General features: G+C 37.8%; 2 protein-coding genes across 4 annotated transcripts; one reads left to right on the plus strand and one right to left on the minus strand.

The window, feature by feature from the left end:
- The first annotated feature begins 2381 nt into the window (after nucleotides 1-2381).
- On the plus strand, nucleotides 2382-4538 carry LOC133865031 (uncharacterized). 3 transcript variants are annotated; one of them, XM_062301500.1, is made up of 3 exons: nucleotides 2382-2699; nucleotides 2814-2977; nucleotides 4203-4538. In XM_062301500.1, exon 3 carries the CDS (start codon nucleotides 4218-4220, stop codon nucleotides 4413-4415), a length of 198 nt encoding a protein of 65 aa, XP_062157484.1. In that variant the 5' UTR covers nucleotides 2382-2699; nucleotides 2814-2977; nucleotides 4203-4217; the 3' UTR covers nucleotides 4416-4538. The 3 variants fall into 3 exon arrangements, with proteins under 3 accessions (XP_062157484.1, XP_062157481.1, XP_062157482.1); XM_062301497.1 differs by having other exon boundaries at nucleotides 2396-2699; nucleotides 2814-3003; XM_062301498.1 differs by lacking the exon at nucleotides 2814-2977 and having other exon boundaries at nucleotides 2400-2699.
- A 641-nt stretch (nucleotides 4539-5179) lies between these two features.
- Nucleotides 5180-26653, minus strand: LOC133863963 (beta-galactosidase 17). Its single transcript, XM_062300136.1, has 19 exons — nucleotides 26419-26653; nucleotides 25576-25680; nucleotides 24912-25107; nucleotides 23904-23992; nucleotides 19753-19833; nucleotides 16709-16803; nucleotides 16309-16379; nucleotides 16001-16091; nucleotides 15410-15527; nucleotides 15231-15326; nucleotides 14743-14791; nucleotides 14445-14632; nucleotides 14263-14334; nucleotides 13952-14101; nucleotides 13549-13599; nucleotides 6483-6642; nucleotides 6155-6300; nucleotides 5967-6032; nucleotides 5180-5528 (listed from the first exon to the last, which is right to left on the minus strand). The coding sequence occupies exons 1-19, from the start codon at nucleotides 26563-26565 to the stop codon at nucleotides 5418-5420; spliced, it is 2082 nt and encodes a 693-aa protein (XP_062156120.1). The 5' UTR covers nucleotides 26566-26653; the 3' UTR covers nucleotides 5180-5417.
- Between the last annotated feature and the right edge of the window lie 252 nt (nucleotides 26654-26905).

A 26905-nucleotide genomic window follows, 5' to 3' on the forward strand; every position in this document is an offset into this window, starting at 1 on the left:
CCACGCGTGTCCGCCATTGCAGTTTTTTTTTTCCTTGTAGGCTGTAGCTCTGGCTTTTTCTTTGTATTTTGGGTTTGCCTTTTATTTCGACCTCCGTTGGCTCGGGTTTTGGGTTTCTCATGTGGGTTTTGGGTCTTGGGTTTGTGGGTGTTTTTTTTGGAGGGTTGTTCGGGGTTTCTAGTGGGTTTTTGGGGGTTTGTTAGGTTGGGGTGCTTTCGGGGTAGGTTTGGATGTTTGATGGGGGTTTCAACTGTTTTTTGGGATTTGAGTTTCACATGGGTTTTGGTGTTGGCGGGTCGTTTTGCTGTTTTTGGGTTATGGGTTTTTAAGAGCTTTATTGTATACTGTCAGTATATGTAGGGGCATCTTACGCTTTCGCAATAAAGTTGCATCATTACTTATAAAATAGAAAGAATGAGAAGGGAAGGGGGAGACAAGTTGTGGTGGATCCCTTCAAAAAGAAGGTTGTTTGGTGTTAAATCTTTCTACAGGGTTATGAGTTGTCATGATGATTTCTATTACCCTTGGAAGAGTGTTTGGAGGACTAAGGTTTCGTTGAGAGTGGCCTTTTTATGTGGTCGGCGGCTCTAGGTAAGATCTTTACCATTGACAATCTCCGGAAGCGGTGTGTCATCGTGGTTGATTGGTGTTATATGTGCAAAAAGATGGTGAATCTGTGGACCATTCTTATTTTTCGTTGTGAGGTTGCTTGTGCCATTTGGAATGTTTTCTTCAATCGATTTGGGTTGTCTTAGGTTATGCCTAGATTAGTAGTCGATTTGTATGCTTGTTGGTAGACTACCGGCAGTACTCGAAGCACTACTGTGTGGGAGATGGTGCCCTCTTGCATTTTGTGGTGTCTATGGAAGGAAATAAATGATAAGAGTTTTGAGGACCATGATAGGACTTTAGAAAAGATTAAGTCTTTATTTTTCAACACTTTGTATCTCTGAACAGCTGCTTATGTTTCTCCTTTGGCGATTAGTTATCATGATTCTCTTGTGTACTTATTGTGTACAAGGGCCCCTTTCACTTTTAAGGATATCTTGATTACTTATTAAAAAGATTCTCCAGTGCTGATTCCGAGCTAATTTCCATGGTGTACCCAGCCAAGTTTTTAGAGATTTTGTTCCTCTCCTTCTATGCTATTTCTTGGTTTGGTTTGTTGGTGTCTGTTATCATGGGTCATTAGGTTCTCCACTGAATGATTCCCAGTTGATTGCCATGGTATACCTGATGCTATTCTCCAGTTATAACTATGATGTAGAATTAGAGGAGGTAATAAGTTATTCTCCAGTTATGATTATAATGCAGGAATGTATTAAGTTGAAAGATCAGAAATGGGAGGAGAAGAAGGGGTTGTTAACCACTTTTAACGGTCAACACCATAGCCTTCCGAATTATTTTCTTTTTATCTCAAGAGAAGAACTGCTGATGAGATGCTATCAGATTTTTAGCAAGAAGAGATTTTGTGATTTTTCAGGAACCTAAATATGGAGGCTTCATAACAGTGTGGGGTGGTAGTATGGGATGGTATATAAAGGTGTATGTAGACTGATTATGCAGGATGTGAAATTTTTGACACAAATGGATGGGGTTTGTGAATTTTTGAATTTCATCTATCTCAATAGCATGGTTGACCATGAAGGCTGCATTTAGTTGCATGGGGCCCTTGGATTTGATATTGCATTCAGACATTATAGTTTGGTGGTCGAATACCTTAAATCGGTTTGGCTAAAGAATGTGAAATTTACTAAAACTGGGCAGGAGAATTGGTGAGAATATGCCATTTAGGTTGATTTGGTTGGCATGTAAAAGGGGCGTTGAAGTGGAGTTGGAGGTCAAGCCCATTCCAAATTCACTTTTTGATGGTTCTATGACCTACATAAGCAGGATGTACCTAGGTTTGTTGGAGATAATATCATTTACTTTAATGCATCGATAAGAAGGCAGGTAAGAGAAAGGTGACAACACCAGCTTAATATATTTTTGCCTTTAACTTGAACCTCCTATAAACCTTGAATGCTGCCCTGTTTTGATGACCTATGATGACCCCATCGGTCCTCTATAACTTAGATCTTTACGTCTATGATTATTTTTTTGTACAATAAGATTCAAAGTCCCAGGCCTGTTTGATTCCAACATATATTCGAGGATGACAATGACAATTCCTGTTTTATTTTTGGGACCTACTGATAGGGGTGTAAATCTGGACCGGATAAAACCGGCCGGGAAACCGGATCCGGGCATTGACCGGCTCTGGGAAATCGGGAAACCCGGTTGGAACCCGGGTACCCGACTCCGGGATACCCGGTACCCGGAGCCGAAGCCAGGTTTTTATTTACAAAAACTCCGGGTATACCCGAGGTACCCGGATCCGGGTAGGTTCAGCCCTTAAAAAAATAAATTTACCTACTTACCCTTGAATTACATGCTTAGGAACTTAAATAGGAAGGGGTTTTTTCGTCTTTTTAGTAAAAAAAATTGTTGCCCTACTTTTTCTGGTTTTCCCCCAAGCCGCCGTTCTCTTCAGTCCTCACAATCTCACTTCTCACTCGACACGGTCACTCACTCACACGGACAGGGGACACTCACGGACTCACGGCGTTCGGCGTTCGGCGTTCGGTCACTTCGCCGGCTCACTCTTCTCCTTCGCCACTCACCGACTCGTCGCCTACGGATCCGGGAGATTGAATCAGGTAACCGACTTTGTTCTTAGTTCTTCATTCTTCATTCTTCTTCATCTTTCTCTGTTTGTTTAGGGACCGGGTGTTTTGATTTGTTTAGTGACTGGGTGTTTTGATTTTTGTTAGGTTTTGATATTGGTGGCCGAAATTTAGATGGGATTAAGGGATTTGGCCGAAATATAAAGATGTGGTATCATCTAGATCTACGCTCAGAGTCTCAGAGATAGAAAGAAAATACCAAGAGATGAAAGCAGATGTTTCCTCCAAGTCAGATCTCCCATTTTAGTTAGGTCGTGTCGTTGTGAGGGAAGATACAGTATGAATCCTTCGTTTAATTCAGTTGCAATCCCTTCCTGTTCTAGACTCTTATTAATTGGTTTACTTATATGCTTTTGTAATATAGTAATGAGCATTGGTATGTGCTTGATATTTATTAGAATTGAACCTTTTTGTGTATGTAGTCATTCCAAACCGCCAAATCATGGTATTTGAAACAAATCCATCTGGGTGCTCAATTTTATTCGGGCCTTTGAGACACCATAATCACATTCTCTTTGCTTCATACTGCACAAAATTTTGATTATCTTGATGAGATGAGAGATTTTGATTAAGACAATTTGGGTTATATTGGCATGGTGGTCTCTCTTTCTCTGTGTCTCTTTGGTTCATTAGGACTACTTTTACAAACCAGAGACAATTATATATTCCTCAATTCTCTGTGTGTTTCAAGACCCAAAAAAAGAAACAGAAAAAAGAAAAGAACAGAAAATTAAAGAATCTCAAAGACAATTCCTGCAGACTCAATATGGATACTGCCTATTGCATGGAGTGATTCTGGGCATTTTATTCTTGTTTTCTTTATTTTGCTTTTCATTTTATATTTGTGCAGCATTATCTTTCTTTCGGATTTTCTTTGGAAATCTCCCGAAGTTATCTTGTACTTATATATTTTTTCATTTTATATTTATGCAGCATTGTCTTTCTTTCGGATTTTCTTGGGAAATTCACCGAAGTTATCTTGTACTTCGGTAAATTTTATGGGCAGTTTGCATTTGTTTTGGGATGCCTGTTTGCATTTGTTTTATGGTAGCATGACTTATGCCGTTTAAGTGGAATACTGTTGTATTTATTTATTTTTGATGGACTAGAACGGTTATTTTGTTTGTTTTATACCACCCGGACCGGATACCCGGGTTATCCGGGTAAAACCGGGTACCCTTACCCGGGGTACCCGGGTCCGGGACCGGGTGTCTAAAACGGAAAACCCGGGGTCCTGGAGCCGGTTCCCTGTTTTTACCCAATACCCGGGAACCCGCTCCGGGTTTACACCCCTACCTCCTAAGCCTAGGTATATGATCTTCAAAGTGTTTATGGCCTGTACAATCTCTTGTTACTAAAAGGCTTCTTTTTCTGACCTAAATTAAATGCCCCTGTAATGTAATCTGGCCTACCATCTATACCTAGTTTGGTGTGGAATGCACAACAATTCAAATCTAATGGTGTTGGATATTGCAGATAGCAAAAAAACATATGGCCATTAAACCGACAGTTGCGCTGAGGGCTATACTTGTAGGAGGAGTAGCAGCATTTGCAAAAATAGCCGGTGTAATGAAGGCTGCAGGTGGTGTAAAGATGGGCGCAGCAACAGCGGCAGCTGCCATGACAGCAGCAGCGACTGCGGCTATGTCAGCAAAACAGGAACCAAAGGATGCTTCCAAGCAGCCTTAAAAATAACTTCCCAGTGAGTGTTTGGGGAGTAAATTGGCTATATTTGAAGTTTTTGTATCGTAACCTTGATTCTAAGACGATGTATAAACCATCTGAAATAAAAGAAATTACGTTGTTGATTTACACACACCAACTTAGCTGTATTTGAAAATTTTGAATTGTATAACATTAACATTACCGTTTGAAATAAAAGACATCATTGATTTACACTGAACAAATTGTACTAATGTTGTTGAGCCTATGATGATTGCTCATATTAACTTGACAATACAATTGACCCTCTCAACTAATTATAGTGTTGTATACCAGCTAATGCAGAGAGCATATGAATTGCATGATCAAACTAATAGTTCTCTAAATGGATTTCATTTTAAACCAGGCTTAATCTGAGTCTATATAGTTCCATTTTCTTCCCTTTTTTATATTTTAATCATTTTATTAATTTTATTGGTGCATTGCACGCCTACTAGTTAAATACTAATTTTCAAGTAATACGTGCATACGACTGGGTTCAATAAGTAATCATTAAAGGAAGTGTATAACTCGACGAAATGTGAAACCATTCCAAAAGGATGCCCGTTGATCAAAATCTTAAATGTTACACTCAAAACAGCACTACTTTGGTGTATATTAAGTATTTTCTTTTCGTTGGTTTGAGGGGTATTACAACCAAAGAAAGGGAACGCAAAAGCAAACCACAAAGCTAAAGACAGCAATTGGCTGTCAAGACAGATTCCTCCCCCCCCCCCCCCCCCCCCCCCCCCCCCCCCCCGACTCTGCCCATGGCCAGTGGCTACTCTTATGATCTGATTATTTTCCTTCACACTTATATATGTTCCTTTAGAGGACACAAAAAGTGATGCATCCTTCTCTGCTGTAGACAACCAAACATGGGAGAGACCTTCAGGAGGTCCAGAGTTCTTAATTTGGAGGTCGTCAACAATCAAGCTCTATCCTTTCCATGTTTCAAGCAAGGACCAGGGCATTCTGTATCATGTCGTGTTACAGCTGATGCACATCCGATTTACTTGATCCGCGTCCGCATGTGAAGTCTGGCTGATCGACCGAGTGTATCACAAGCTCGGGGTCTGGAGATTCTAACTCAAGTACAACCTGTGAACAAAACCATTGAAAGACGGAGATAAAGAGTTGCAACATATTTTTAGGAGCAGTTGAGGGGCATCTTTCTTTCTAATAAATGAAAAAAGAAAAATTATTAAATGCCAGAGAGAAAAATCTGTTGTACTATATTATTTTGCTTATTGGATTATGGACCTCTTCAAGAATCCACATCAAAAAAGCAAAAAGGGGTCTCTTACATTGCATTAGAAAAACCATAACTTAATTTCCAGATTTTGACATGGATTGCAATCCACAAAGTTGATGGCCAATAAAATATACATGTTAATATAAATGAAACCAGCACAACCTATAATCATGAAACTAGAAAATAACTTAAGAATCTAAATAATTTAACAGAAAAACAATCACAAAGCAAACATCAATAAGTGAGAAATAATAGGTGAAAATATAACTTTTGGCATCTCCTACCACAACATTTTCCCCCTGATGAAGAACTGGAGCAGGGACATAAAGGTTGCATTGTGGTCCCATCATCTGCAAAAAGCACCATATATCTATTATCACAGAAAATGTATACACCAACTAGAAGCATAATATCAAACCAAGTAACAAAATCACATAAAGGAACTACTTAATATAGGGAAATGGAAGTTTACCGGCCAGTATCTTCCTATATTAAATTCATTGACAAATGCAATCCCTTTACCCCAACCACGGAATGATAAGAATGTGTCTTTAACATGGTCAACTTTGTCAATAGAGAAACGGCCGGCATAAAATGCTGGTTCTTTCAGAACATTCTCTGCATATGGAACGTTAGTGGCTATTCATTAATGGTCATTTCTCCATCATTATTCATAACCTCACTGGATTGGAGTTGTGCTTGACAAAACAAAAAATGACCAGGGATGGTTACTAAAGAAAATAATGCAATGAGTAGAATGGAGCATCATTCTTAGTTTTCTGGTAACAGACTAGGCTTACCTTTGGCTTTTCTGAGGGCTGAATTTTTTATGAATTCAGAATATGAAACCTGAATGATGGGATTGGCTTTTGGGATCTCATTCAGGTTGTTCAAAGGAATTGAGAGCATTTTCCATTGTTGCAGAATTCGCCCATTTAGATAAACAGAAGATAAAATACCCTGAAAAAAAGAAGAAGCAAGAAAGACCAGTTCAATATTATCTGTTATAGTAGGAAGCGCTCTATTTTAAAGATCCAGAGTAGGGGAAAAAGTGCAATATTGAAATATCATCTAGGAAGAAAAAGAAAGAATTACCTTAACAGAGACTTAGTCAAGTGTATATATAACTTACATCACTGAATTCTTAATTAGTTATATGTGATGTTTACTAGATGTAGAAACTCCTTGTTTAACAATTATAACTAACTGCCCAGAAAACATGATTGTTAGAAAGAAATTAATAATTGGTGTATATGTACGTATTATTTTAAAGTGTACATATACCCAATAGGTATCCCAATTAGGTGTCCTTATTTCTAGAATATTGCATCAGCTGTCTTTTCCTCTAGAATGATGTATTTTGCTTCTATAAATAGTAACATATGGTGAGGGCCAAAGATATACGCCAGGTCTCTCTTTTGTAAAAATTCTAACCTTGACATGGTATTAAAGCATAAGAATTCCTTTTAAAAATAAAAAATGGGTCTAGTCCCTCCTGTTTGATCATTTTCTTCTTTATTTTCTCTCCCCGATTACAATAGTGATAGGGAATTTCTGATGGAATAGGTGGATTGTGAACAAATGTAGAAATGGGAGGGAAATGTTATTGATAATATTCCACTTGAGGTAGGAATCACCGTTACACACAAGGTATTTGTTCAAATATTGCAATAACTCTTCTCCTAATCCTCTGACTCTCTTAAATAGACACACTCCTAACAACCTAACAACCAATCTGATAAACCAACCAGAACAATAAAGATAATATCTCATCTCTAATGATGGAGATAACCCTTTCCCCTTATCCCTTGTTCTTATCCCACTCATAGGATTACTCCCGGTACTTAGGATTGGGATTTCTAGTCTTGCGGGTAGTCTCTATCAACTGCCCCTCCTTGGACACAATCCTTGTCCTCAAGGTCGAAGTCACGAAATTATTGTCGGAGGCATTCTACCTCTTCCCATGTGACATCTTCAGGTGGCATGCCCTTCCATTGTACTAATGGCATGCCCTTCCATTGTACTAATGCTTTAGTGACATACTTCGCGCCATGTTCACCCACTAGGAACATCTGAGAACGGCAGAAGATCCAGAGTAAACCGAGACACGTCCCCAATTTTCTTTTTAAGCAGCGAGACATGGAAAACCGGTTGGATCTGAGCCATATTGGGAAGAGCTAACTTGTATGCCACAGCTCCAATCCACTCAAAATTTGATAAGGTCCAAAGTAATGGCTTGCTAATTTTTGATGGGCTCGACGGAAGACGTTACTCTGGCGATAAGGCTGTAATCGCAAGAAAACCCTGTCACCCACTTCGAATTCACAGTTCCTGCGCTTCTTATCAGTTTGTTGCTTCATCCGGTTGCTTGCCTTCTATAAATGAACCTTCAGTTGCTGCAGTAGCTTATCTTTCTCTCGTGTAGCTCCTTGTCAACCTCATCAACCACCAAAGGCCCAGCTAGATAATTTACCATAGTCGGGGGTGGACAGCCATACAGAGCCTGGAAGGGAGTGGTAGTGGTACCCACAAGTGGTGAAAGGTGGTGTTGTACCAGTATCCGTCTACGGTAGATGTTGTTCCCATTGCTTAGCGTGTTGGCTATAAAGACAACAAAGGTACTGCTCGAGGCATCTGTTCACCACCTCGGTTTGGCCATCGACAGTAATAAGGTGACCCAAATAGTCCATTGCAGTTTGCCCAAAGACAGTTAGTGGGTTTAACCACAAATTGCTGGGTTGCTAGTATCTCAAAAGTCTTCCTGATGTGAATCAAGTGATCTTCCCAGTTCGGACTACATGTGAGAATGTCGTAAAAAAATACAAGGATAAATTGCCGTAAGTAAGGTCCAAATATGCCATTCACAGCAGCCTGAAAAGTGGAGCATTACAGAGTCCAAAAGGCATTACTAAGTACTCTTAATGTCCACTATGGGTCCGAAAAGCAATCTTATGGATATGCTAGGGGTGGACCCGAATCTGGGGGTAACCAGCTCTTAAATCCAATTTGGTGAAATATTGAGACCCGTATAATTCATTAATCATATCGTCGACGATGGGTATAAGAAAGTGATCCTTAACCGTAACTGCATTCAAGGCTCTATGGTCGGTACAAAACCACCATGTGCCATCTTTTTTCTTAACGAGCAATATTGGTGACGAAAAGGGGCTACTGCCGTGCCTAATCAAGCCCAATAAAAGCATTTCAGACATTTGTCTTTCAATCTCATTTTTCTGGAAATGGGCATACCTGAAGGGTTTGACATTGATTAGGCCCATTCCTTCCTTGAGTGTGATTCGGTGATCAAACTCTTGTGTAGGTGGCAGCATTGTAGGCTCCTCCATTACTTGCTGAAATTCAGCAAGTATTGCCTGGATGTCAACCGCCACAGTTGATTGAGCATTGCGTTGGGCCTGCCTGCCTGCCACAACAAACACTTCACCCCCAATTGCAACCTCACGGCCCATCATGGTATTGCTAATAGCCCGGCCCTGGATTTGTATTGAGCCACAATCTCATAAACCTTATCTCCACGTGTAAGTGTCATCGAGTCTTTCCCAATCACAGATGACTGGACCGAGCTTCTCCAACCACTGAATCCCTAAAACAACATCCAAGCCATTCAGAGGCAATGAGAAGAATGTTGCCATGATATCCAGCCCTTGTATCAGCAACCCAACACCTTCATGTTTCTCCCTGGAAGAGAGTTTTTCTCCATTAGCCACAGCTACCCAAAACTCATCAATGGGTTTCACTGACAGCCCCAAATTGTGTGCCACCTTCTAGTCAATGAAATTATGGGTGGAGCCACTATCGATCAAGACCAGTACCCTTTGATACCCAATACGGCGAATCACCCTCATTGTTCGTGGTCTAGTATAATGGGCTAGGGCATGCAAAGAAATCTGTGGATCACCCTCCTCAGCACACTCGTCATCGTCCTCCAGTATTAGAGTGTCCCCTGGTCGGTCCTCTCCTCCCCCAGACTCCGCGTCAAAGATGAACAGTTGCTTCACGACACATCAATGGCCCAGCGTGAACCTCTTGTTGCAGCTGAAATAGAGGCCTTTTTCCCTAAGCTTCTACATCTCCTCCCACGAAATCTTCTTCACTGGAGGTAAAGATTGATTCGGCTTTGGAATGGACATGGACATCGGTCCTCTGCCTGGGTTGTGCTTCGGAGTGTAGCGTGGATTCTCTCCCCTTGAAAATGGTTTGGCACGGTTCAATTGATCCTCCTGCATGTGAGCAAAGTGAATGGTACCCCGTTGAGAACGAGGTTTGAACATCTTTACTGGATTGGAGATTTCAGTCCGTAATCCCCCCCCAAAATAGTTCCAATCAATAATTTCTGCGGCCAGCCCTCCACTCGATTAGCTAATTGTCCAAATTCTTTTTGGTGCTCCCGCACCCTCCCCTTCTGCATGATGTGAGACAGAGCCTCATCGAAGTCTTCATAGTCAATGGGCCCTAAACGAGCCAGCAACTCCTGCTCAAAATTCTCCCAGGTTACAAGTTTGGCGTCCTCCTGATAGACCTTCTTCAACCACTGCCACCACTGGTTTGTCTCACCCTCGAGTTAAAACATAGCAAATGTCACCTTCTACCCATCCATCGTCCGTTGATACTCAAAAAATTGAGCAACCCGATCCAACCATACAATGGGTTCCTCACCAGAAAACCGAAGAAAATCCATCTTCATGGGACAGTTGTAAGGGCCATCTTCCCAGTTGTCACGATGGTGAACATGCCGTGAAAACAAGTTTGACTCCTTTACGGGGTGCTGCAAAGATTCACCCTAAGTTTTGGATGAGCTGTCCATAATCTCCTTCATTGAGCGTTCAATGCTCTCCTTCAAAGAACGTCTGAGGTCCTGCATCCTTGTCTCACTCGATTGGGATAGCTTCTAAATTGAATCCTTGACCTCTTGCATGTCAAATTTGAGCTTTTCAATATGGTCCTTCTGGGTCGACACTACTCTGATACCAGGTTGATAGGTAATTTATGATGAAATAGGTGGATTGTGAATGAATGTAGAAATGGGAAGGAAATGTTATTGATAAAATTCCATTTGAGGTAGGAATCACTGTTACACACACAAGGAGTTTGTTTAAATACTTCAATGACTCTTCTCCATAAGCAGTGATAAACCAACTTGAACGATAAAGATAATTTTTCATCTCTAATGAGATGGAGATAACCCTTTCCCCTTATTCATCTGCTGAATAGGATTACTCCCAATACTTAGGATTGGGATTCCTAGTCTTGCAGGTAGAGTCTCTATCAAATAGTGTTGTGGTTGAAGGATTAGACCCGATACCCATGGTTGGAGGTTGATGGCGGCATCATCTTTGTAACAGTTGAGATGTCATCGCCATTGACCTCATCATTGTAATGGTTGTTGTTAGTCAACAAGGTAGCTTATGGATATATGGTGACCGGAGAAGTTTGTCGGTTATTTGGATAAATCCTCCACATTGCAGTGGTCTTCGGTTGTTTCTGATTGGTCATTGATGTGTTGTGGTAGTCGGCCACGTCTGTACAGGTAGCCAATTATGTCTTTGGTGGGTGGTTCTAGTCGTCGGTGGTTGCCGTTTATTGTGTTTTGGTTGAGGTTGTGGTTATTGTTGTGGTTGATTGTGGTCCTTAAGCGCGTCTATTATTGTTTTTGTGGGGGTTGTCGTTGTCCTATAGTTTCTAGCAGCAAATCTTCGGCCGTATTCAAAGACAAAAGTCGGTGTTTGGTTACAAGTGCACACTATTCCTGTTCCAAAACATGAATATCTATTGGCTCGGTTTAATCCAATTCCAATCCATGTCTATTTTATTCCCGTTTCACCTTTAGGCCAGCCTAGTTGAGTTCGGCCCAAGTTCCACTTCAATCCAAGATCAACTTCGCCTAACGTCCAAGTCTAGCCCAAGTTAAAAGCCTGGCCCAAACAAATGGATCCATAACTCTGTTCGTACCAACCGAATTGAGTAAACCCAGACTTGAACCGGATCAACCTAAATGCAAATTGATCCGGCAACGCGTTTCAGCAAGTGTCGGCGCTTTCTGGCTTTTTTCAGCCAGTGTAGGTGTTTCCCGGTGAACTTCAACTGGTGTTGATGTTTTTTCAACAAACTTTGGCCGGTGTTGGTGTTTTTCCGGCAAACCTCGGCCAATGTTGGAGTTTTCCAACGTGTTTCTGCTGGTGCAGGTGCTTTCCAATGAACTTCGGCCAATGTAAGTGTTTCCCTGTGAACTTTAACTGGTGTCAGTGTTTTTCTAGCAAACCTTGACTGGTGTTGGAGTTTTTGGCGAGTTTCATCCAATGTTGGAGTTTAACAGTGTGTTTTGGCCAGTTCAATTCGTTTAGAATACTCACATTGAGCTATCCAAAATAACGTAGCAAAAAATTCTCAAAAAAAACTTAACATCTAGCTAGTCAAAATAGCTAAGGATATGTTGAGCTGCTACAGTGATCAGCAAATTTGCTTAGCACTATAGCTCAACAATGCATAATTTATATTAATAAAAACATCAATCTAATTCTCTATTCTTTGAGAATAGTGAAAGTAGATAAAGAAATAATATTTTAAATGGAAAAGTAAAAGTGGATAGCTAAAATACTGAACTGGATGTGGGTGCTTTGAAAAAGTGGATAGCTAAAATAAAATAAAATAAAAAACTTTTTTTTTTTTTTGATAGGTAAAACCATTATGCCATATGTTTTAGTTCTTTAGCTAAATATTTATTGAGCGGGATGTAAATGCTTTTATCGGCCAATTCGGTGGTTTTTCAGTAGTTTAGTTTGTTTTTCAGCCAGCCCAATTTTTATTTATTTTTGGCCAGTTTTGTTGTTTTTCAGCCTATTCAATTTGTTTATTGGCCACTTCCGTGGTTTTTGGGCCAGTTGGTGGTTTTTCAGCTGGTTTCATAGATTTTCGACCTATTCAATTAGTTTTTCAACCAGTTTCTTGGTATTTTGGTCAGTTCAATTTGTTTTTCGGCCGGTTCACTTAAAGACCAACTTGTTGATGTAATTAAAAAGTCTGTGTCGTAATCAATTAGAGTTTATTTGTTCCAAACTAGGCTTATATGATATATATTCTCCGGCTTGAGGGGAAGTGTTAGAGAATTAGGGTAATATTGTAATAAAATAAAATAAAAATTAAAGGTCTAAGTGTCCTTATTTCTAGAATCTTGTACCAGCTGTGCTTTCCTCTAGAATGTTGTATTTTGCTTCTATAAACAGTAACATATGGTGAGGGCCAAAGATATACTGGGCCTCTCTTTTGTGAAAACCCTAATCTTGACTATGATGATACTGCAAATCAGACAACTTACAATCTGGACTGTGATTCCTTACTTGGGATTTTAATTTAAAGAACCAATATTGGTTCTATCAATTTCTATAAAGATTAAATATAGATGGGAAAAATAAAAATTTCCAGAAGAAATGAGTCAATTTTTTTGTTGTTTGGCATTAGTACTGGTATTACCTTATAAGATCCTTTTAATGTTGATATTTTAGACTTCTAGTAGTAGTTCCAGAACTTGAGTTTTTCAATTTATACATAGAACCATGCTGCCTAGATATGACCAAGACCCTTCTGTGTCACACAATACATGAACTAACTTAAGAGTGTTTATAATATAGATGACTTTGACCCACCGAGTAGAAAGGATTAGAATTCAGTCAAGGGAGTTCTCCAGAATGCACTCTTTTGGATATGACAAGAATTCTTATATTAACGATCAAAAGCATATAATTTTTTTTTTTTTTGGATTGTTAGGACTAAAATGAAACCAATAACTTTATGACGTGGAAATCATATTTAAAAAAACAAAAAGACAACTTTCTATTTTACAAGTTACTTTACCTTTTTGTCAAATATGTACTGACCGTAATTTACGCGACCCATATTCTCAACCTGCAAGAATAGAAAAACTTTAAAACAGAAAAAATAAAATAAAAAGTCATAGCATGAGATCAGAACAATCATGTTGTGTGTGTACGTATATACACTTATATGGATTGAGAGATATGTATGTCTGTATTGCTTAGAAGCCCCTAGCACTAACATAGTAACAAAAGAATTCATTGAATTTTGACGCTCTTATATAGCATTGGCTTTAGTAATCCTTCCAAATCAGTAAATACAACAATGTCCTCATATAATCAGCTTAAACCCTAAGACAAATAGTTTGATCATTATAATAGTAACAACTAAAATGACTTGTCAAAAAAAAAATAGTAACAACTAAAATGGGGTAGTTAGGTACCAAAACATATAAACTGATGTTTGAGAGACATTTAGTTTTAGGAAGGCCAAGTGTTTGATTTGACCATCTTTCAATTATACCAACAAATATTGGTCTTCCACCATTATCTTCCGAAGAGCAAGATATGAAAACTTGAGCTCTGTCATGCACCTGCAGTTAAGAAATTAAATTTTTTTATGAACTTCCTTAGATTCCAATATCTAAGATGCAACAATGAGCTTTTATCAGATAATAGAAAGAAATGTGATTCAATAGCAACAAATCAAGCATCAAATTAGTAAGCTTAAGTATAAACTAAGGGAAGGCTGCACCTTTGCTATGAATAGAATGCTTCCATCGTCCTTTGCAGCATATTCAGATACATATAACAAAAAACCAAACATCTGCACACACAGAACATTCAAGTTCAACAACATATAGCATTCAGCAGTTTTGGATCTTTATGGAAAAGCTGTATCGAAAGGAATTTGTAAGCTACAGGATTCTCACCCACCTGGCCTGCAGATTCCATTGCAAGTGGGTTTTCAGATTCAACCACGTCAATGGAATCTATCCTATTAAGTATATCAAACAAAAGTTCTTTTTCCTGCAAGTGTATTTGTCCATATCCTGTCTTTTCATTATTGGGAGGAACTGAAGGAAGAGACACTGCACTGTGTTTCTTTATAACCCTCCGAAGTGCTGAAAGCAGTAGAAATTTCATAACTTCTTTTTCCATGATATTACTTTCAAAAAAAAAAAATGGGGTGGATTTATGCTTGCTCCAAGGGGAAAATTACTAAATATCAAACCTTCGAATTTTGCATTGTCCACATCACCCGATTCCCTGATTGGTGCATCCTGGAAAAACAGGCATCAGTATGCACACCAGGAATTCAACGTAGAAGTCATAACAAACAAGTTAATATGGATCTTTTGACAGAGCCAGAAGAGAAACAGGGTCATCAGGTCTTGGTTTCTCGTCCTAAACCAAAAGGGAGAAGGGAGCTTAAAAACTTGGAGTGTTCTATCAATTTTGATCCTAGAGGTGTCTGTTCTACCCGGGGTAAAGGCATGAGGGTTCTGTCAAAACAAGGTGTTTGTTCTAATCGGGGTAAAGGCAAGAGGGTTCTTTTAGCGTTCTAATGAAGCCTAGGGCTCTTGGGTTGTGGGTTTATTGTTGTAATTCTTGGATGGGTTGTGGGCTCTCTTTGCAGGTGTCCTTGGCTTAGGGGTGCCTCACGCTTTTTATAAAATTTGACATTACTTACTAAAAAAAACAAGTTCATATTTTCCTCACATAATCATAGGAAGTGAGGTCAGGCTTGTAATCAGACTCATCCCCACCAGTATTCGCTCCATTATAGAATCCAAAGTTTGTACCACCATGCGCCATCTGGAGATTAGAAAGCCTAGATTAAAGTACTACCACAAAAGTGATCACTTAATAGCAAAAATTGTTGGAATTTGCGAGCATACATAAAGCACAGCAGAACCATTTCGTTCCAAAATCTTTTCCAGGGCAGTTGCAGTAGAATCAGCATTAGTCTCTGCAATCTTCTCTCCCCAATGTGTAAGCCAACCTGTGTAAAACTCCCTGAAGCAACCAGAATCATGAGAATTGAACCACTAACCAATATAAAAATAAGAGGAACCTGAACACTTAACCCCTGAACTTCCATAACTTTTGCAATCTCTCTCCCAAAGCTTAAAAACTTTCAATTTTTTTGTAATCTCACCCCTCTCATTAGGGTTTGGGGTTAAATCAGACGATCATAGGGTAAAATGACCTTTATACTCCAGTAAACTAAATAAAATTACAAAATTACCCTTAAATTATAATTATTTTTTTAAAAAAAAAAAATAAATGAGGGTATATTGGGAATTTACCACTCTTCCGTTAGGATTTAACCCCAAACCCTAACGGGAGAGATGAGATTACAAAAAATTAAAAGTTCGATATACTAAATTAAGAATTTTTGAACTTTGGGGGGAGATTGCAAAAATGATGAAAGTTCAGGGGGGTTAAGTGAAGTTTTCCCTAAAAATAATTATTGGCAAGACACTTACGCTGAAAGTGGTGGTGACTTTCCGGGGGCATTGAACTCCTTTTGTAACTTAAATATTGGCCAGGGCTCATCACCAGTGGAGAAGTCAACAGCTATGTACCAGAGATAAAGAGTAGGTTATGAGCAAATTACATAGATGATGAATGTACATACACACACACACAAACAGAAACATACAAATACATATACACAAAATAAGAGTTAAGTATGTATTAATAGCTAATAATTAAACAACTAAAAACAATAAAGAAAAATAGGAGACAGCTTTGTTACATAGAAAATTAAGTATGTGTTGATATTGAACTTTACCTGAAAAGACAGAATCACCACGAATTGTTCCTTTCTCAAGAGCTTCCCTAGAACCTCCATCTGTAGTATACCTGAAAACCATTAAGATTAAAACAAGCAAAGGATAAATGACCAAAGAAGAAATCGATGACTGAATGTAGTATACCTGAAACATTAGTCTGAACACCTTTGTAAATATAGTAGCCAACAGGATTAAAATAAATGCATTAATATACATTTATACATACTTAACACACACACACATACACACACATATATATGGAAGGTACCATTAATAAATCAAGTAAAGGAAAGAATGAAACTTTCGTAAATGCATACATAAATTTATGAGATTAACATTGATATACTTCTACACAGAACCAAAAAGATCAGTCTGAAGACAGAAAAAAAAAACTCTTACAAAATTATATCATCTCCAAGGTGACCACGGGCCAAAGTGACAAGGTGATGAAGATAAGCTTTGTCATTTCCGTATGAACCATATTCATTTTCAATCTGTCAAAATAAATTTCACTATAGTGGAATTTTACCAACATTGAAATCTAAAAGTTCAAAAAAATTAAACACCTTCAAAAATTTGAACAATGATGAAGAAACCTTTAAGATTATGTTCATAAATTTTGTATTCTCTGTTTAGGAGTTAAGAAATATCTGTATCCGCAGGAGAATCACATAGAAAAGTAATGCCATTGTATATTATGCGCTCACTTTTTGGGATTTTATATTGAGGTTAAAGATAATACAAGGAAGTGTCCATCTTTTTAACCCAATTATCTACGTAGATATTTGTAAGTTCTTCTATTCCATCTTTATGGTGTTACCTTTGGTCATATAATTGAAAGAGGTTACTAAAAGTTGGCAGAAGATAAGCTACTCATGATCCACTAAACCATGTTTCAAGGTAATGGAAAGAAAATTAACTGCATCTTATCAAGAGCATTCTCAATTTTGTTCCTTTTGTAATCTTCCCTTCTTCTTTTTTTCTTCTTTTTTTTATGAAGAATAATAATTTTATTAAAAAACGAAAATTCTTCATATATGAAGAATATACAAGAGATCCAAGAGAACCAAAGTTCTAGTTGTTACTACAATCTAGAAAACAAATCAGATCTACCAAATTCTCTGATGGAAAGTTAGGAACATGAACAATAGCCCAATCCAAAAGAGATCTCAAGAAGGAGGATTTAAGAAGAAGCACATTGGTCCCGCTATTCTCAAAGAGACGGCGATTCATTTCTCTCCAAATCCTCCACATTAAGAGAGCGGGAATAACTTTCCAAATAGTTTCTCTAGGATGTCCTCAATCAAGAAATTTCTAACAATGGAGAAGCTGAAGAATATTACCAGGCATGGCCTAAGAGACCCCAAAGTTGTTAAGAACTAAGTGCTAGATGTCAACGGCATACTCACAATGAAGGAGAAGATGATTAATAGTTTCCTTATCCTTCTTATAGAGGCAACACCGGTTAATCAGCTGAAACTCCCGCCTTCTAAGATTGTCCACCATGAGGATTATACCCAAGGTCGTAGCCCATAAGAATAAAGCAATGCGAGGAGGGGCCTTCACCTTCCAAATGCTTTTCCAAGGGAATGAACTATGCTCACCTAAATGTGACATAGTATAGTAGCTCTTCACTGCAAAACCATGGCGGCTCGAAGGAGTCCACACCATGCTATCCATTGCTCCCAGAAGGGGGTTCACAGAGTATAATAGAGTAAGACAAATCCATAGATTCAATTTCTCAATCATGAATATATCAAATGAAGCTAAGATTCCAAAGGGTGTGGGGACTGGAGCGATCCATGTAATCTGACACCAAAGCCTCCTTGTTACGTGCTAAGGAAAAGAATGCAGGAAAAGAACACTTTAGAGCACTATCACCGCACCAAATATCATGAAGTGAATGCGAAGGCCATCCCCAACCTTATAGGAAACAAAATTGGAAAAAGCTCCCCAATTTTTCCTAATATACCTCAAGAGACTCACCCCATAAGTACCTCGTACTTCCTCTGAGCACCACCCCCCTCTCTGGATCTTGTACTTCGATACAATCACCTACCTCCATTAATAATCTTGTTCATTCTCGAACCTCCAAAGCCATTTATCGACCAGGGCTTTGTTAAACAGAATAAGATTTTTGAAACCTAACCCTCCTCTCGCAACTAGGGAACAAACAATCTTCCTGTTTACCAAATGTAACTTGTAGTCCTCACCTGGGCTGTCCCACAGAAAGTCCCTCTGAAAATGCTCAAGTCTACTAGCTATGCCAGTTAATAAAGGGAAGAGAAATAAAACATAAGTGGGAATACTTGAAGGCATACTCTTGAAAAGAGTAAGACGCCTTCCCTTGGACAAGTAAATCTTCTTCCAACTCGTCAGCCTTTTTTCTATTTTCTCAACCACCCCATCCCAAATGGCTTTAGATTTGAAGGGAGCACCCAAAGAAAGACCCAAGTAAAGCAATAGAAGAGAAGAGATATTACAACAGGGAATATTAGCCAGCTCCTCAATGTGCGGGACCTTCCCCACTGCGACTAACTCGGATTTTTAAAGGTTAACCTTTAGACCCGAAATGGCCTTAAAGCACAGGAGAATGTGGTCCAAATTATGGATTTGATCCACGTCAGCATCACACATAATAAGAGTATCATTTGCGAACAACAGATGTGAAATTTCCAAGGGAGAGTTGAGATTGTCAACTCGAAAGCCAGAAAGAAAGACCCTTTTCATCGCTCTAGAAAGCATCCTACTGAAGGCATCCATGACTAAGACAAAGAGAAGATGAGAGAGAGGGTCCCCTTGGCGAAGCCCTTCAGAGCTACCGAAGAAACCATGGAAATACATGCAGAAATCCACTTCCTCCATTTAGAGCCAAACCTTGTACGCCCTAGATATAGTAAAGGAATCCCAATTAACATGGTCAAAAGCCAATTCCAGATCAAGTTTGCATAAAACCTCAGAAATTCCTTATCTCAATCTGCTATCTAGACATTCATTGGCTATAAAAACTGAGTCTAAAATCTGACGCCCCCCAATGAAAGCATTTTGACTATTAGAAATAAGAGTTCCCACTACTGGCTGCAATCTACTCGCAAGAACTTTCGCCAGGATCTTGTAGACGCTGCATGTTAATGACAATCTTATTTTGATATGAATCTAATTGTTCCAATTATAAGCCTTAAAATTTTCCCATACATACATGGTATTGTACACCCGTAATTTGAATTCCTTTTACACAATTCACAACTTGAAAAGGACCACCTTCCATCGTTAGCAAGCTGGTGTTCAGTTTTTGCAAATAGGAACTTTAACTCTTATTGTGATATAGTTATTTACATCCTTTATGAAATTTAACTCTTCTTGTGTTCTATGTAATTATTTACATCCTTTATAAGTTAAATCATCAAAAAAAGTTCTAGTCAGAGAGTAACAAATCTACATACCTGAACCATTATAATAGGACCTCCATTTGCATAAAGAAGTGGAGCTACCTTTGGTAGTAGGGTTTCCCACCATCTTTCAACCTTACACAGTTCACAAAAGATATAATCCCATAGTAAACATAGAATAGTGAAAAAAAAAAATCGAAAGATACAACCAGTAGATTTACAATTCAAATTCAGTCAAAATAACAAATCATTGTAATCTTGTGGAAACTACAAAACAGTATTAAATCAGCTAGAAGGCTTGACTTCATTTTCATTTTGAAAAGAAATTTAAAACAAGCACTTTCAATGTATCGATTCTCATAATAACAACAATAATCTCTCTAAGCAGCTTTCTGGAAGAGAGCCTCATTGTGAACCCAAACATTTTAGGATCTTCCAGATGGCCTTATAAAGCAATATTCCTATGATAGCACACAATGATTACACACAACATGTAACACCCCCTATTTTAGATTTAGATTTGGCCTTCAGTGAGCCCAATGTCTTGGGCTTAGAGTGTGTAGGCCCATCTATTTGTTTCTATATTAGATTAAGTAATGGATCATAACTTAGAAACCCGTAAGCCCTAAACATTTTATTTTTCATAATTGTTTCAAAATAACATGTGGTTTAATGGTTGAGGGCTGATGTGGCACACGGGGAGGAGTTTGAATCCTCACAGGGCCAATCACCCTTGGGATTTTTCTTGAATTATTATTTTTTTTAAAAAAAAAAAAAAGTTTCTAATTTTGAGCAAACTTAGCAATAATCTCTTCAAACCAAAATTTCCCTAAAATCCGCTTTTAGCCAAATTGAGAATTAAACCCTAACTTAACATAACCCTAATTCTCCCGTTTAAGAACCCTCTTTACTGGCCAGCCACCTCTTTTTTCCATTCTCAAAAATTTTGCTGTCGCATGCTCTAACGAAAAATAGAGAGAAAAGGCCACATTCTTACATTCCAACACACAACCCACACTCTACAAGTGTTTTTCTTTTGATTTACTTTGCTTTACTATGACTTTATTACTGAAGAATGATTGTAATAGTCTCTGTGAATTATCTTTTTTTTTTTTATGAGTAATCGAAATATCATTAAAAGCGCAAAACGAAACTCTGGTGCACAAGAAGTATACAAGAGAAACGCTTATCTAGGAGAAAAAAAAAATATTGAAACTAATCACCAATGAGCTAAAAATGCGGTTGTCCAAGTATAAAGAGAATAAAAAAGGATTTTAGATCCTCCAACGTCCTCTCTTGGTCATCAAAATATCAATCGTTTCTTTCAATCCAAAGGCACAACAAAAGGCAAAAGGGCACCATCTTCCACACGACAATGCTCTAAAAGCTACCACCCGTCTACCAGCAAGCAAACAAATCAACCACCCAGCTAGGAATAACCCAGGACAGCCTAAAGCGACTGAAAAAAGCATTTTATAAGGCGCAAGCAACATCACAATAAAAAAGAAGATGGTCCACGGACTCCCCATTCCTCTTGCATATACAACACCTATCAACCACAATGACCTGCCTCTTCCTAAGGTTGTCTATGGTAAGGATCTTTCCTAGGCCGCCGACAAAGAGAAAAATCAACTCTCAATGGAACCTTGGTTCACCAAATACTCTTCCAAGGAAAAAAAAAATGCCATTATTACATGCAAGGACCCTGTACAAGGAGCTAACATCGAACATCTCCACCGGAGCCTGCCTTCCCCTTTTCGTCTCATTCTATAAGAATATAACAAATTAAAGAATGAAGCCAATACATCTACCTCTCAATTATGAGCCGCTCTAATAAAGCTTATATTCCACCGAAGGGAACCACTAGAAAGAATCCAAATGAATTGCAATAGAAGCATCCTTCACACAAGCAATACTATATAAATCCAAGAAAGCTTCCTTAAGGGTCATCTCCCCACACCACATCATCCCAGAATCTGATCTAGAGCCATCTCCCACTTCAAATCTTATATGACTATAAAACATCCTCCAACCCCTCTTAATATTCTTCCATAGCCCCCACTCCATACAACCCAGGGGGGTCAATAAAACACCACCCACCCCAAGAATTTCCAAATTTAGAATCCACAACACCTCACCACCATGCCTCTCTCTCATGCACATAGCGCCACAACCATTTCCCTAAAAGAGCACGATTGAACATCTTCAAGTTCTGAACCCCCAACCCTCCCTCAGAAATTGGAGAGCAGACCTTGGACCAACTAACCAGGTAATATTTGAACTCTTCACCTATCCCACCCCATAAGAAATCTCAATAGAGCTTCTCTATGCGATTTGCACACCAACAGGAAGGGGGGAAAGAGACATGAAGTATGTAGGTAAATTGAAAAGGGTACTCTTTATAAGGGTAACCCTTCCCCCTTTAGACACATACATCATTTTCTAACTAGCCAACCAACACTAAATCTTTTTCAATTAACCATCCCAAATAGACTTGGCCTTGTAAGAGACCCCCAAAAGAAGACCAAGATACTTCAAAGGCAAAGAGGAAACACCACGACCCAAAAGTTTATTTTATTTTCTGGAAGGAAATTGGTAGTATAGCAAGTTCTTGATTCATATGTTTATTTATTCAAGGAATATGTGTTTAATCTTTAGGTTTACTTAAAATCTTAATTTTTATGATTTTTCCATTCCCAAAAAGAATGTGTTAATTCTTAGACTTGTTTGGTATTAGATTCATTCAAGCTATAAATCTCTTTTTGCAGAAGTATCTTTAGTTTCTTTATATTCTTAAAAAATCATTAAGGAGATTTGTTTACAAAGTTTTATATATGTATTGTGTACTTTGAATTTTCGGCCAAATATCCCTAGCCGAAAATTCCTAAGAATTAAGTATTTTTGGGATTGTTGATTTTCATCGAAGGAAAAAGTGTAGAATTGATTTTTGTTGATTTTTCAAAAAAATGGTGCTCTTGAAATTTTGCGAAGAAAACCACAAGAATGGACTTTTAATCTGTTTTCACTCAAGTTTATTCAAAAAATTGTTTCTTAAGTTTTGATCCATTTAGTTAGTATTTTGAGCCCTAAAAGTTGTTTCTAGATTTTTGGGCCCAAGTGTTATTTCAGGTTTTGGGCCTGAGTTGGTCTAGGCTCATAGAGGGCCCAAGTTAGGAGGGATAATAACCCAAGTGGGCCAATCCTCACCCATTCCCCATGAAGGGGCCCAATTAGGGTTGGGCCAAGGGTTTGTTGGGCTTTCACTTATAGGGCTCAAACCCTGTTGGACCTAAAGGGGGGCAGACCAAGCCCATAAAGGGATCCATGTCAGCCATTCCAAGAAAAAAAAATAGAGATAGTTAGATAAGGCTAAAAGGATCCCAAGGTCAAACCCTATGCTTATTTAAGAGATTTCAGAGACACCAAAAAGTGGGAGAAAGTCAGGATACATCAACTTAAATTAGGGCCAACCCCTAACTAGGATAATATTAAGTTAGTGTGAGGCTTGTGTCTAACTGAAAGTGTGGAGGTTGGCACTATTGTGTTTAATGTGCTGTATTTGGAGAGAACGGAATGCACAGAGCTTTGAAGATATAGAGACTTCAGTGGTAGAGCTGAAAAAGATTATGCTCAACGCTTTATGCACATGGATAGTAGCACATCATAGCTTTTTTTTTCGAGCTTTTCTGATTTTTGAACTTTTGTTCATCTTTTTCTCCTAATTAGGGGGTTCTCTTCTATACTTCTTGTGTACTAAGGTTGCGTCCCTGTGCCTTTTTTTTTTAGAAAAAAAAAAAAAAAAAAAGTTTTCAATACGCCACAAATTTACGAAGCATATTCATCGTATTGAGAGCAATGGAAATCCTCAAAGATTAAAGTTTCAATCTTCTATAATCTGAAGAGCAAAACAAGAAAAATCAATAAGATCAAGAACAAGATATCCAATAAAAGATTTAATAATACAATGTGAAAGGCTTTTGTCACCACTTTCCTTTCTTAGCTACCTGAAGAAATCACATGAGAATATAAAACTAATCAATTTCTGATAGGTTTTTCTCCAGGTTTATCAGAACTTGTTATCTTCTAACCAAATAAAAATCACATTCATGAGACTTAATTATTAAGCATACAAAAAGTGCGAAGGAGACCAGTAGATTGCGATGATATTTGTAACTAATATACCAACAATGCAGTAAAACACATACTAGGCGGAGGAAATTAGGATCCGATGATCTTGGTCTGAGAGCTGGGTTTATCGCAAGTAACCAGGCAGGGAAGCCCCCCAAATCCCACTCTGAAACAAAAATTAATTCTCAATGGTAACTGACATGTCAAGAACATATCATCTCATCGTACTTTTGGACAACAACACATGACAAGATGAAATGATCCCCAAAAATCATCTTTCTGATACAAGAATGGGGATTTGCAATGCTAGTAAGACAAGAATTACTTTTGGAAGAACAGACAGATTGATGGATAGAATAAGAGTACCTCCAAACAAACAAATTTTATGCCTCTAAAAATCATCCATGAGGAATTGAAAAAGAGACTTTGGCTAAGTGGGGACACTTTGTTAAGCAATTGTGAGACAAGAAACACAAGTCATATAACCCTTTCCCATGAAGCAATCAGCCATGAGTTACAGGAAAATGTACACTAAGTAAGAAACAACATGTTTGCAAATCACAAATTTTATCACATATGAAGATCAGGGACTGAAGAAGAAAAAGGTATCATCACGTAGTAAGTACTTCAACGGGACCTCAAAGCAGTATATGAACCATGACTGCAGGAAATTACAAGGGTTTTGTTTGTATACCGGAAAAATAAAATAAAATTAAAATTAAAATCATTTTCCTGAAAGTAAAAGTATTAATATAAATTCTTATCATAATTAAATAACCTCAAACAAAATCTTATTTTCAGGGAACTCTCACAGCATCATGAAGAATAATGCAGCCTAATTTTTTTTTTTTTTTTTTTTTTGAAGTATTAGTTCTACATAAAAAAAAACATTAAGCAATCAGATAATAGTGCACCATATGGAGCACATAAAACAATTATCCATCTTCAGTATGCACAGAGTTCAAGATACATATCAGAAATTAAGTTTGAGCATGTATACCTAGTAACCTAGTCGTGTGCTTTAATTTCACAAAACCCAAAAAAAAAAAATTATAAAGCTCCTAGATCTGACAATTATGGCTGACCTGCACATATATAAGGCCCAGCCCGAAGCATAACAACGAAACCTAGTTTGTGGCAGAGTTTGAGAAATGATACCATATCTGCAATCCCCTCAAAAACAAGCTTTCCAGGTTTTGGTTCATGCAAATTCCAAGGAACATAAGTTTGGATAGTATTCAAGCCCAAAGCCTTTGCTCTTAATAGTCTATCTTCCCAGTACTGCAATGATAAAAGACAAACACCACCTCACAACAAGAAAGAGTTTACTTAAACTGATAGAATTATTGTGTTCAACAAAGACATTCCATGAGACAAAAACTAATTACAAACCTTTGAATTCAATATAGTATATTAAGGGAAAATTTGAGCGTATGTGAAACTTGAGGATCTCCATGGGTTTTTTCAGCATGGTGAACATTGGATATATATAGTAACAATGTGAAGTGAAAGGTCTTACAGAAGCTCATTAGAGTCCAACTTCCTCTGTCATAACCTATTAAATTATTTCTTTTTTCAACAGATCTTCATCTGACCCCCATTAGTCCAGAAAACAAAAGGTTGAGTTGAGTTCGGTTGAGTTATAAATCTTCTGCTTCTTATTACAAGTTAAATAACAGATGCATAGATACATTACACACAAATAAAATTATACAGTGCTAATTGTTGACAGGTTTGCGATAAGGACACCTCTGGAAGAACCCGAAAATAATGCAAGTCGCCACCAATAATCTGGAATGGCTTTCCATCTTTCCAAAACATGTCATTGGCAATCTCAAACTTTCGAGTGGTAACCTGATAACAAGCAAATAAAAAATATCACCCTGCTTAAACTCAGCCTCTTCCAAAATCAAGAGAATAAATGCAAAATCAATACAACAATCGAATGCAGTCAAAATGAAAATCAGCTATAAGTCTATCATTGAAAATTAAAGGACCATGTCATCCAATTACTCAGAAAAACTGCAGGCAGAGTATTGTCAAGATTTAACTGAAAATCATCAAGCTCGAATATTTGACTAAGAATCAGGTTGTTAGCTGAATAAATATAAATATATATATATATATATATATATATCAAATTAAGTAAATTTAGACTCTAAGACGGTTTTGATTTCCAATTTATGAAAACTTAACAAGGTTGGGCCAAATATTTATCCAAAAAAATTAGTAACATTCTCCTTTCTTGACTCCCACATTATTATCCACAAGTTCTTTTCATTTCAAACACACCTCCCGATCCAGGTGCAAATATTTCTTCAAATGAATCAAGCTCCCGTAAGTCAAAAGCCCAGAAATAATACAGCCCAGAATCACATTTAGAAACACAAATTATTAGCAACCAAGATTTAAATTCCTTTAATTTCCTATACTTTTTCATCAATCAAGCACACTTGTTCACCTTCAAACTCAAGCATTTCCTTTGAATTGAACCAAACTGAGCCAGAAATTAATAAATAAATAAATCACAATAGAATTCCATGTACAAAGACCAATACCAAGGCGAAACAGCAAAAGAGAAAGAGACTTTACTTTCTTGTGCTGAGAGTGGTGGTTGGAGTGAGAGGAGAGAGAAGGGAGAGGAGCAAAGACAGGGACGAAGGCACAGAAGGCTATAATAGAGAGTAGGGCGAAGAAGACGAAGGTTGTCGTGGTTCCTTTGCTTCGCTTCCTGGCCATTGCTGAGAATTTGAAGGTCGACGACTCGGCAATGTTAACGGTGAGACACCAGTGCTTTATGTGTTCTTTTCGGCCAGTGAAATATGCTTACGAAGACTCCCAAAAAGTAACTAACTATAAAAATTATAGTTAAATTTTCAATAAATTACTATTAAATATGTATTATGTAATATTTTTCTATTTACATATTTCAATACAAAATAATTAGGAAAAAATTATATTTAATCTCTAAGTTTTCAAACTGATTTGGATTTACCCTCAAGTTTTCAATTTAAAAAATAAGATCCTTAAATTTTACACAAGTTTTAAATTGATCCATCTACTACTTTACTATTAAAAT

Source organism: Alnus glutinosa, chromosome 3 (assembly GCF_958979055.1).
Source record: "Alnus glutinosa chromosome 3, dhAlnGlut1.1, whole genome shotgun sequence".
Classification (NCBI taxonomy): Eukaryota; Viridiplantae; Streptophyta; class Magnoliopsida; order Fagales; family Betulaceae; genus Alnus; species Alnus glutinosa.